Source organism: Juglans regia, chromosome 7 (genome assembly GCF_001411555.2).
Source record: "Juglans regia cultivar Chandler chromosome 7, Walnut 2.0, whole genome shotgun sequence".
Lineage (NCBI taxonomy): Eukaryota > Viridiplantae > Streptophyta > Magnoliopsida > Fagales > Juglandaceae > Juglans > Juglans regia.
In genome coordinates, this window is record NC_049907.1 from 41152683 (window position 1) to 41165255 (window position 12573).

At 40.0% G+C, this 12573-nt stretch overlaps 2 protein-coding genes across 2 annotated transcripts; both read left to right on the forward strand.

Annotated features, from left to right (window-relative positions):
- The first annotated feature begins 4954 nt into the window (after window positions 1-4954).
- On the forward strand, window positions 4955-7574 carry LOC118348931 (pentatricopeptide repeat-containing protein At3g22690-like). The gene has a single exon (XM_035691522.1). It carries the CDS (start codon window positions 4985-4987, stop codon window positions 7526-7528), a length of 2544 nt encoding a protein of 847 aa, XP_035547415.1. The 5' UTR covers window positions 4955-4984; the 3' UTR covers window positions 7529-7574.
- A 134-nt stretch (window positions 7575-7708) lies between these two features.
- LOC118348985 (pentatricopeptide repeat-containing protein At3g22670, mitochondrial-like) lies at window positions 7709-9681 on the forward strand. Its single transcript, XM_035691745.1, has one exon. The coding sequence runs from the start codon at window positions 7916-7918 to the stop codon at window positions 9569-9571; it is 1656 nt and encodes a 551-aa protein (XP_035547638.1). The 5' UTR covers window positions 7709-7915; the 3' UTR covers window positions 9572-9681.
- The last annotated feature ends 2892 nt before the right edge of the window (window positions 9682-12573 follow it).

Genomic DNA, 12573 nt, shown 5'->3' on the forward strand with positions numbered 1-12573 from the left:
GTTACATGCCATGACATGTAAAGCCTTTTTGTAAGAGGATCCATGCACCTATATGCATTTTGATTTTGAGAGTATCCAAGAAAAATGCAAGGTATGGACTTGGGTTGCTTTTTGTGAGTATTGTATGGCCTTGTGAGAGGATAACATAGACACCCAAACTTCCTTAATTTAAGATAATTGGTTGACTAAATAACACTTTAAATGATGATTTGTTTTCCAAAAGAGGAGTGGGATGACGATTTATGAGATATGTGGCAATTGGAAATGCAGGAGGCCAATATGTGAGAGGAAGAGAGGCATCTTGTAGTAAGGTAAGTCCGGTTTTCACAATATGTCGATGACGATGTTTAAAGACTCCATTTTGTTGTGGAGTATATGGAGCGGTGGTATAATGACTTATTCCATGAACGAACAAGTATTTTTTTAGACTTAAGAACTCACCACTATTATTAGAGTAGAAACTTTGTATTTTTGATTGAAAGTGAGTTTCAACAAGATTTTTGAATTGTGGAAAAGTAGAGGAGACACTGACATTGACGATATAGGATAAAACCACATATATTTTGTAAAACAATTCTGTTACAGGCAACCGAGTCGAGAAACCGTGGGGGAATTGGAATGCCACGTCAGCCCCAAAAAAATAAAAAATAAAAAAAAAACTTAGAAGAAGAAGACAACACAGACGTGAGGGAAGAATTCATGTTAAATAGCAAAGACAAAGACACAAGCCCAGAGATTGCACCGTCGTCGTCGTTGTATCTTTCTTCATGACCACTGGATCATTGGTTTGCTACAGGCAACTCGATCTCTTTTTCCAAACCTAAAGACACAATTAGTACTGATGGAGGTATGGCTGTTAAAGAGAGTAGTTGGATCTTTGATTAATTTCTTGGATCTTTCATGTAGAAAAAGAAAGAATTTTATGCAGGGCAAAAAAAAAACAATAACAAGAACAAGCAAAATCAAGAACTAAAAAAGAATACCCATAACAAAAATTGCGGACCAATGGTCCAGATTAGGGCTGAAAACCGATGGGTTCGGCGCGGTTTCGGTGCCAAACCGACGCCGAACCGATGTCTGCCATGAGATGAAAAAACCGGCCGAAACCGATCGACTAGGGGAGAGAAAACCGATATTATCGGTCTCGGCGCGGTGTGGTTCGGTTCCTCGGTCTGCCGTCAACGTCTCTGTCACGGAGGAGGGATATGCCGCCGTCTACCATGAGAGAGTAGAAGAGAGTTGCAACTTGCAGGTGAAACAGAGCGAACGGAAGAAGACGCGGGGAAGAAGAAGAAGAGGGGCGAGGGGCAATTAAATCCATTTTGAAACGATGCCGTTTGGCTTTTAAGCCAAACGGCGCCGTTCCATATATATATTTTTTTAAGTTCTAAGAGAAAAACGACGCCGTTTCACTTAAATAAGTGAAACGACGTCGTTTTATATAAGAAATATATTGTAAAAAAAAATATATAAGACGTCGGCCGGTTTGTCGATTTAGACCGGGATTGAACCGCAGACCGAACCGGCCGACGTCGGTTTCCTTAATTTCCTACCGCCGGCCGACCGGTTCTTTGCCGGTTTCGGCCGGTTCCTGAATCCGGCGGTCGGTCTGAGTCGGCGGCGGTCGGTCCGGCCGGTTTGTGTACAGCCCTAGTCCAGATGCAGAGTCTGAAAATGGGTCCGGTGGAAAAAAGAAGAAGAAGAGGGTAGACAGACACCAATATCTCTAAGTTGGTAAAGAAGAAGAAGTAGCAGCTGTGGTGTTGTCGTTGTTCATTGTCCAGCAACCAAGATGATATATTTTGACAAAAAATGGATGAAAAACTTTGCTAACACTTTTTATTGCAAGCCGATTCCGTGGAAACCTCAAGATCTTTGTCTGAAGGAGCAGATGAAATGAGCTTTCTTTGTCTTGGAACTGAAGGAGCAGATGAAAAGAGGAAAAATGCCTGAACTGTTCCTGAACTTAAAAAAGCAAAACCAAGAAATGAAAAAAATACCCATAACAAAAATTGCAACCCAGCCTAAAGTTTGTGATTAGACCCTTAACTATCGCCCAATCTTGACCTGAACTCTTATGGATTCACTAAACTTAGTAATGGCATCTTTTTGGGAGTTGTTTTTCCTACATCGTTTACGTTTAGCAATATGGTCATAAGGAGTACTATTGGGAGTACGGAAAAAAAAATAATGCAAAAAAGAAGAGCTTAGTAATAATGGCTTTGGTTGTAAATGTAAACAAGGGAAATGAAAAGAACAAACCAGATGGGTTGCCATTAACAGCGCTAATAAGTTGCAGATGGGTCGTTAAAGTCCATGGAGGGAAAAATAGAAGAACATGAAGAGAGAGGGAAAAGCTGGTTAAGTTGGTTTTGAGGAAGAAAAGTGATCTATTGCAACAGGCCACGTGCGATGCGGTGCCCCAGCAATTCCCCTAGCTAGTTGTAAATAGACTTTCTCTTTGTAAAATAGTCAACAAAAACGAGATAGTACAGAGAACCATCAAGGCCCGTAACATGAGCAAGGCCCCAAACATCCGTATAAATGATTTCAAGAGGTGCAGAGCTTTGAAAACTAGTTAAGCCAAACGGTTGTTGATATGCTTTATTAATATTGCAAGTAAGTACATGAAGATGGTAAATTTTTTGTGGAAAGCAAAAGAGAGAATAAATTCACAATTTGTTGAACAATTTTCATGGATGGATGGCTAAGACGCTTGTGCCATCCATCTATTGAAGTTTGTTCATGCACATTAGCAACCATTGTGGAATTGGATGTCTCCAGTGAAGTTGGAAACATGTAAACTCTATTTTTACATGTACCTCTGAGTAGTATCGCCTTCGTTGTTTGTTCCTTCATAAAAAAATAAGATGAATGAAATTTAACAAAAACATTATTTTATTTTGTGAAATGATGAACAAAAATTAAATTCTTGTGAATATTAGGAACACAAAGTGTATCACGAAGACAAAACATTTTTTTTGGGAGACTTTAGGGTTAATGAACCAATATGTGAAACAACCAAACATGTACCATCACCAAGCATTACTTCGTCTGTTACATCATATTCAGAATGAATGGACAAATTTACAAGATCACAAGTAATATTGTGTGAAGCTGCAGAATCAAGAAGCCATTTTGATTGTTGAGTAATTGGAGTTGCGGTACAGTTTGCAGTGAACTTAGTGGGTTGTAACTGTGGACATCCTTTTGCCGTGTGACCCAACTGGTCACAATATTGGCATTTGGGCTGAAAATGTTTTTGGGCTGAGTTATTTCGGCCCGAGGTCCATTTGTTACCTTTATTCTCCTTTGACTAGGTGTGGCCCGAGTGGTTTGTATTAGGGTTACGAAACCCATTTTGCTTGGAGAAGTGCCTCTGTTGTTGGCTGCCATTTCTATTCTTCTTTGCCGTGAAGTTAGCAACTGCAACAAGCTGCTGTTGAGTAGCCTCCAAGCGACGAAGATAACTCTCATGATTGACAAGGAGATCATGGAATTTTTCAAACATAAGGGATTTCTCCCTAGCTAGAATGGGAGCGGCAATCTCCCCGAAATCGGGTCCAAGTCCATTGAGGACATAGGGAGTGAGATCATCTTCAGATATTGGATGATCTATGAGAGCTATATCATCAGCCAATGCTTTGACAACATGAAGATAATTTGGGATGGAGCGATTTCCTCGTTGAATCAAGGTTAGTTCTTCCTTCAACTGCATGACCCTGGTCCACGAACAACTGGCATACATAGTTTGCAATTTTTTCCATACTTCTTGAGAGGTATTGGCTGTTGCGATGAGTGTGATTATAGTTGGAAAGGTGGATGCAAGAATAACACTCAAGATAAGCTTGTCATGTCTAACCCAATGGGTTTTTTTAGAGGAGGTTGTGGATGTGCCGTTAGATGAAGGACATTGTAAATTCCCAATAACATAGTCCATTAGGTCATACCCAATTAACAATGCTTCAAATTGAGCATGCCATTGGGGAAAAGTGGAGAGAGTGAGCTTCTCATTAATCTGAGCAATAATGTTGAAAACAACCAAGAGATTTTCGATGGTGGATGAAGGAGGAGGGTTTGAATTTGTTGCGGAAGACATGGTTTGAGTATTGGATCTTAATCTTGTTAGAGGTAGGTTGTCTGATACCATATAAGAGAAATAAGACATTGTGTATTGATGGAAACTTTCCTCAAAGATATATTGATTTGATCAGAGTAATATGTATACAATACTTGAGTCCTATTTTAGGATATAATGCAAAATCTAAGATTTGAAAATATACAACTGTTATAGAGGTAATGAATAAAAATGCATGCATTAAATTCTCTTTGACAAAAGATGGCATTGACTTGATTGCTATGATCTCGGTTTGATGCTCTGTTTTTCAGCATTATCATTCTCCTTAATATCTAATACATTAGAGCGTCTTATCTAATACATTAGAGAAGTGGCATGTCATGAATAAATAAATACGACATCAATAGCATTTAACTTTTTCCATTTTCGGTTTGCTATTACACAAGGCTCCGTTTGTATAGTAGAAATATTTCATCTCATTTTATCTTATCTTATCATTATAATTTTTTTAAATTTTCACACAAAATATTATAAATAATTTAACTTTTTCAAATTTTAAAATAATAAATATTTTAATAATATTTTGTTTAACTTTTAATTTTCATCTAAAATCATCTTATCTCATTTATCTATCCAAATCACACCTAAGTTGAAAAATTATCAGATAGTGAAGGACATGGTTTAAAAATTAAATGCATATAACTTTTGTTTTTTAAAATGAAAATATAACCTTGATAAAAGAAAAAACCTAACAGAGAAATTAAAATTAAAATTCACTATTATTGGAAAGCAATAGAAGGAATAAAGTGAAGCCATTAGCCTCACCGCTTCGTGATATTTGTATTTTGTACCCCTCTTTTCCCTATTGAAGTCGTCGGTCTCAATACCAAGTCAGCCGACACTGTGATGACCCCAATGGCTGTAACCATTCCTCTATATCCTCTGGTCTCTTCCACCCCAATCTCCATAATTCCAACTAGCCAAGATGAGCAGAAGACCACTGCCAAGGACTCCACTCCAACTGGGTCTTTTAAAAACTGCAAAACAATAAAAGAACTCAAGCAAAGGCACTGTCGCTTCACAAAGAAGGGCCTCGGTCACAGTCCCTCTTCTGTGGCCAAGCTTATTGCCGCGTGCTCCGAAATGGGCACCCCAGAAAGCTTAGATTATGCTAGAAAGGCATTCGAATTGTATAATGACGACGAGGGAACTACTTGTTCTTTGTATATGTACAATTCTTTAATTAGAGGTTACTCTTCTGCTGGGCTTGGTGATGAAGCTATCTTTCTTTTTGTAGAAATGTTTGTTGCGGGCATTGTACCCGACAAGTTTACCTTTCCGTTTATGCTGAGCGGGTGTGCGAAGGTTGTGGGGTTTTGTGAGGGAGTTCAAGCTCATGGAGTGGTCGTTAAGATGGGCTTAGAGGGGGATGTGTTTATTGGGAATTCGTTGGTTCATTTCTATGCGGAGTGTGGGAAGATGGATTATGCACGAAAGGTGTTTGATGCGATGCTTGATAGAAATGTTGTGTCATGGACTAGTTTGATTTGTGGTTATGCTAGGACGGGTCATCCGGAGGAGGCAGTTTCTTTGTTTTTTGAAATGGTGGAGGCAGGTATTAGACCCAATTCTGTCACAATGGTGTGTGTCATTTCAGCCTGTGCAAAGTTGAAGGATCATGAATTGGGCGAGAAGGTGAGTGCTTATATGGGTGAGGCAGGGGTGAAGCTTAACACTCTTATGATGAATGCGCTTGTTGATATGTACATGAAATGTGGAGCTATTGATACTGCAAAGAGGCTTTTTAATGAATGTGTTGATAGAAATCTGGTTCTATGCAATACTATCATGTCAAACTATGTGCGCCAGGGGCTGGTGAGAGAATCTCTTGCTATGTTAGGTGATATGCTGCAACGGGGACCACAACCTGACAGAGTTACCATGTTATCTGCAATCTCCGCGTGTGCACAATTAGGTGATCTTCTCTTTGGAAAGCAGTGTCATGGTTATGTTTTGAGGAATGGGTTAGGAGGTTGGGATAACATATCTAATGCCATGGTAGACATGTACATGAAGTGCGGGAAACAACAAATGGCCTGCAGGGTTTTTGACTGTATGTCAAAGAAGAATGTGGTGTCGTGGAACTCATTGATTTCAGGTTTAATTAGAAATGGCGATGTGGAGTCAGCCTGGGAGATTTTCAATGAAATGCCAGAGAGTGATCTTGTGTCTTGGAACACGATGATCACTGCTTTGGTCCAAGAGAGCATGTTTGAGGAAGCAATTGAACTTTTCAGGTTGATGCAAAATGAAGGGATTAAAGCAGATAGGGTGACAATGATGGGTGTTGCATCTGCCTGTGGGTATTTAGGAGCTCTTGATCTTGCTAAGTGGGTCCTTACCTACATTGAAAAGAATGATATTCATTGTGACATGCGGCTTGGCACAGCCCTGGTTGACATGTTTGCTAGGTGTGGTGAACCTGAAAGTGCAATGCAAATTTTCAGAAAAATGCCTAAGAGAGATGTTTCTGCTTGGACTGCAGCCATTGGAGCAATGGCCATGGAGGGAAATGGGGAACAAGCGGTGGATCTTTTCAATGAGATGCTTCGGCTAGGGGTAAAACCTGATGAAGTAGTCTTTGTGGCGCTATTGACAGCATGCAGCCATGGCAGGTCTGTGGATCAAGGGCGGCATCTTTTCAGGTCAATGAAGGAAATCCATGGAATCTCCCCTCAAATTGTCCACTATGGGTGTATGGTTGATTTACTCAGCCGAGCTGGGTTGTTGGAAGAAGCTCTTGATCTCATTAAGAGCATGCCAATGGAACCTAACGATGTGATATGGGGATCTCTTTTAGCTGCTTGCCGGGTACATAAAAGGGTCGAAGTGGCAGCATATGTAGCTGAAAGGATAACTGAACTGGCTCCTGAGAGGACTGGCATTCATGTTCTTCTGTCAAACATATATGCATCTACTGGGAATTGGACTGAAGTTGCAAAAGTGAGGCTACAATTGAAGGAGAAAGGTGTCCATAAAGTACCGGGATCGAGCTCAACAATCATTAATGGAATAATCCATGAGTTTACCTCTTGTGACGAATCACACCCACAAAAGACCAACATCTCATCAATGCTACAAGAAATAAACTACAGAGTCAGAGATGAAGGCCATGTTCCTGATTTAACAAATATTATGCTTGATGTTGATGAGCATGAGAAAGAGTACTTGCTCAGCCAACATAGTGAGAAATTAGCCATAGCTTTTGGCCTTATCAGTACAGCTCAAGGCACGCCAATTCGTGTTGCTAAGAATCTCCGTATGTGCACTGATTGCCACTCGTTTACCAAACTAGTGTCAAGAATATATGAAAGGGAAATTATAGTTCGAGATAATAACAGGTTCCATTTTTTCCGGCAGGGGAATTGTTCTTGTTGTGATTATTGGTAGTAGAAATATTAAACTGATAAAGGAAAAGTAAAGCCTTCAGTTTTAATTTGCCCACTCCTAGGCCTTTTATTTTAAAGCTAATTGTAAGCTTCACCATTAACAAATTTATTCATTCATTATATCATTCGATTATATTCCAATTATTCACAAAGAATGAACACTGCAATTTTAGGCTTCAATCCAAGATGGGTTTAATTATTTTATTATTTAAATTGAGAGTGAAATAGATGGATGCTAGAAATTTACAAGTTTACAACAAATGGAACCAAAGTTAACAAACAAGCATAAAAACGCGAGGCAACCCTTTCTCTCCGAATACTCGGGGCATCACTTTTTTTCTTGCGTCCGAACAATCTTCCATCTGTCCAACCATCGTCCAAGCCCAAAATGTTCTCAGTGTTGCAAATTTCCAAGCTTCTCTCGTACTCACTCAGCCAAAGAAAAGTCGGCATCCATGCGCTGCCTTGCAACTTCTTATGCAACCATTTCTGCACCAGGATTGACTCAACCCAAATCACCGAGTCACCGGAGCTTCCAAGCTGGGTCAAGTTCGGCGCGACCCAGAGCTCCGCCGCTGCAGATTCGGATGAGGATTTTGTGGTTCCTTCACTTGCTCACTGGGTTGAGAATCACAGGCTTCATGATCACGGCAAAGTTGTTAAGCGAATGCTAAGCGAAGCTGCCGAAACCGACGTAGAAAAAATCAGCAAAATCCTCCAGAATCGGTACCCATCGCCTGATAATGTAGCTCAAGCTCTAAGTGGTTCTGGTTTTATTGCGTCTAAAAGTTTGGTTGAACAGCTTCTGAAGAGGTTTAGTAATGATTGGATACTGGCCTTTGGAGTTTTCAAATGGGCAAAAGCGCAAACAGAATATAGGCATTCTCCAGAACTATATGACTTCATGGTCGACATCTTAGGAAAATCGAAGGAGTTCCATCCTATGTGGGAGTTGGTAGAGGAAATGAATCAATTAGGAGGTTATGTCACATTGGTCACAATGGGCAAGGTCATGAGAAGGCTTGCAAGGGCTCGAAGGTACAACGAGGCGGTTGAGGCATTTAGGAATATGGTGCGGTTTGGTGTGAACAAAGATACCACAGCCATGGATGTACTAATGGATGCATTGGTGAAAGAGAATAGTGTTGAGCATGCCCGTGATGTTTTCTTGGAGTTCAAGGGAGTGATACCGGTAAATTCTCAATCTTTCAATATTTTGATACATGGATGGTGCAAAGCTAGGAAACTTGACCACGCCAAAAAGGCTATGGAAGATATGGAGAAACACGGGTTTCAGCCTGATGTGTTCTCCTACAATTGTTTTGTCGAAGCATATGGTCGCGAAAAGGATTTTCGCAAAGTGGATGAAATTCTTGATGAAATGAAAGAGAACGGGTGCATGCCTAATGTAGTGACTTACACCATTGTGATGCATGCTCTTGGGAAGGCAAGTCAGGTGAATGAAGCTTTGGAGGTTTATGAGAGGATGAAGAGGAATGACTGTGTTCCTGATGCCTCATTTTATAGCTGTTTGATATTCATTCTTGGTAAAGCCGGTAGGCTAAAAGACGCACACGAATTATTCGAGGACATGAAGAAGCAGGGAGTTAGTCGGGATGTCTTGACGTACAATACCTTGATTTCTTGTTCTTGCATGCATTCGCAAGAAGAGACCGCTTTGAAGTTGCTTCAGAAAATGGAAGAGGATTCTTGCAAGCCAGATATTAAGACCTATGCTCCTCTATTGAAGATGTGCTGCAGAAAGAAGAGAATGAAGCTGCTATACTTCTTGCTAGATCACATGTTCAGAAATGACATTAGCATAGAAGTAGGGACTTACTCGCTTCTGGTGAGCGAGTTATGTAAGGGCGGGAAACTTGAACAGGCTTGCTTATTCTTTGAAGAGATGGTGTCAAAGGGATTGGTTCCGAAGGACTGCACATGCAAGATGCTGATGAAAGAACTCGAGGGCAAGAAGATGACAAAAGCAATGGAACAGTGTGAAAAGTTGATGTCACAGGCAAAAGAGGAAAGAAACATTTAGCAAATCTTTCTTTAATTATTGTTCAGCTCAGGATGAATTGGTTCAGCTGTTCTATACGATGTTGTGTGTAAGTTTTGAATAAATCTCCATCAGTGTAGGATCTCTCATCCCATCTAATTTTTTTCCATTGATTTTACGATGAAAGCAACTGTTTTATTAACTCACTTTTAGATCTATCATGAGTAGCAACACTGAGTAACCTTTGGAAATACCCAACTATCTCCTCCTTCACCTCTCTCGGTTCATTAATCCTTGTGCCATCATCTCTACTGACGGACACTATCCTATTCCTCCCATGGTAGCTTCTCACAGCTCTGAAGAAGAATTCCGTATTTTGGTCTCCCAAATTCAACCATTGGACCCGCCTGAGGAAGCTTTCGGGCAGATGAGCAATAAATCATTCCGTCCTAATAAGTAAACAAATCCTCAGAAGTGTGATGTGGGTCCAATTCGACTTTGAGAATGCTTGCTTTTCATGGTAGAAATTAGCTTTCTAATATCCAGTTTTCAAGAAACCTTGGACGACAAATTACCACTTCAACCGCTGTTGAAACTTACAAATTCTGCTCCTCAAATAGAAATAGGGAGGGAAATTCCCCTCCCAATCCACTGGGTTGGGCCTGGCCCAGATATTGAGGCCCATCTTGGACTAGGTCCTACCCTTCCACGACCCAAGAATCACCAAAAGAACCTGGCCCATAAACTGTGTTAGCAGAAAGGGAATGCATCGTTGGGAAACCAATCGAAGGGGAAAGAAGAGACAGGCCGACCCTGGCACTCACCTGCGGCACCTAGCATTAAAATACATATGTCGACAAGTGAACGGAAAGCATGAGCAACCCTCGATTCTTTGACGATGGGAACAAGAAGTGACCACGCCGATCTCCTACTGGCGAGATGCCACTCGGGGAGCTACGTTGCATTAATGGCGTCACCTCAGATGCCACGCCGCATTAAAGGCCATGATCGGAGCAACTGTGAGTGTGATGCAAACCCTTGACATAGGATACGAGAATGTCCTCGTATAAAAGCCATGCTCTAGGTACGAATAAATCTCTCCGAACTCTGTTATTCTCCTAAACATAATATTGACTTTAGCATTGAAGGATCCCCAGACCACCACCGAGCTCCCCCTCTGTCTTTGTGGTTCAGGTAGAAACATCCCGGCCCAAGTTGTTGGAACTTATCCCAGGTGTATGAAACATGACATTAACATAAATGGTTAATGGGATTAGTGTGTTTGACAAATTGTCTGTCACATTTTATATTACCAGATTCGAGGCGTGTGCCTACCAAGATGAAAGGCACCAAAACAAGAAGTTTTATACGAAAGAGCAAAACAAGCAACATAAGTTGTGTATCCAAGAATTTTAAGCTGCACAATTGGAAGATTTGTGCTCCTATAACTGTTTTCAGGAAGCAAATGATAGCTGACCGTATAAGCTTTTCAAAATTATGTTTCTCTTCGTACAATTCCACTTTTAGTGTGACTTTGACTTACGTTGCACGACTTTACTTTCGTATAGCCTCGTCTTGTGAACATCACATTAGCCTTCCAGAAGATGAGGCCATTTTATTCACATGACCAAGCAAACTTAAACCACCGCTCATGCTAATTAGTATGCAAACCGAGTAGCTTGCTTATTTTCCTTGCACACTTTTTAATTGTGGAGAGCTTGTAGATGCAAATTCTTTTTTGGGTAAGAAAAAAGATTAGTTGCAGGTTCGACTGGTCCACTGGAACTTGTACCATATTTTTGGCCAGTCAAAATCAGTATACTTCCCGCAACACGTCGCTTTTGTAAAGGAAATAACGAGTAATGAGTAACGCTAATTGCCGCCCAACAGTAACCGCTGGGCGAGCTGCCTTGGCCTGCTGGCGGCAGCCTAAACAAAACTCATGTATTTTATTTATTTTTTATTTTTTATTTCACATTTTTTTGAAAAACTAAAAAAATATCAATACATTAATAGTCACTTTCTTAATCAATAAATAAAATAAATAAATAAATATATAAACGATTAAAATGAGAAGTCAAAATGAGAGGCCAAAGTAGCATTATTAAATAACAATTCCATCAATTTATATCACATTACTCTCACCAGATTTTTACATTTACTGTTTGACAAATAGTATAATGATTGCCAGAGCAATTGATTGAATTAAAGAACAATGGACGAAGTAAAGGAACTTTCTTGAAAAGCTGGAGTTTTCAGCTGTTGAACTTCTTTATCCTAAAAGCTGTCGAAGATCTAAGAGAAGGAATGGTTGCATGGCGAAAATCAGAACTGTCTCACAAGTATGGCCTGATGTCTTTGGATAGCAGAGACCCTAAGCTTCTACGTGACGGTAACCTCCTTGCCCTCGGCTTCTGCCACCCTAGTCTTTCCAGGAACTCCTCGATCAACCTACAAATTCAATGTAGACCAATAAGATAAAAGAGCAAAATGAAAATTAACACGTAAAAATCAATAAAACTCACAGACTGCAAATGGCTTTCTGTGATGATGCCACATCACGATCTGGGAAGGAATCCTCCAATCGGAAGCTCAACCAAACATAGAGATCCAACACCTTCAGTTTTTTTTTGTACCAAAAAAGAAATTTCAGTAGCAAACCCACCTTATATAATAATAAGAAAAACTGACTTCAGTAACATATCTTCTTTGAAGAAGCTAAAGTGACAACCTATATGTTCAGCTTCTGAGTTTGACATAAGAATTCAATTAAAAAGTCACGAAGAAAATGACTATATAGTCATAAAATTTCCTCATTTTTAAACCTCTGACAATTGGACTTATTTCCCAAATAGAAACTAAGATCAAATTTGGTTGTGGATCAGATCCTACAGTGATCCAAATTACACATTAGCTACTAACCAGCTAAAGTGATCATCAGATCCTACAAATTAATAGATCATAAATTCAAAGGGAGATAAGGAGGAATCAATTACTAGAGAGTCAGAAGAATAACATTCATTGAAAAACTGTCTTAGGAATCA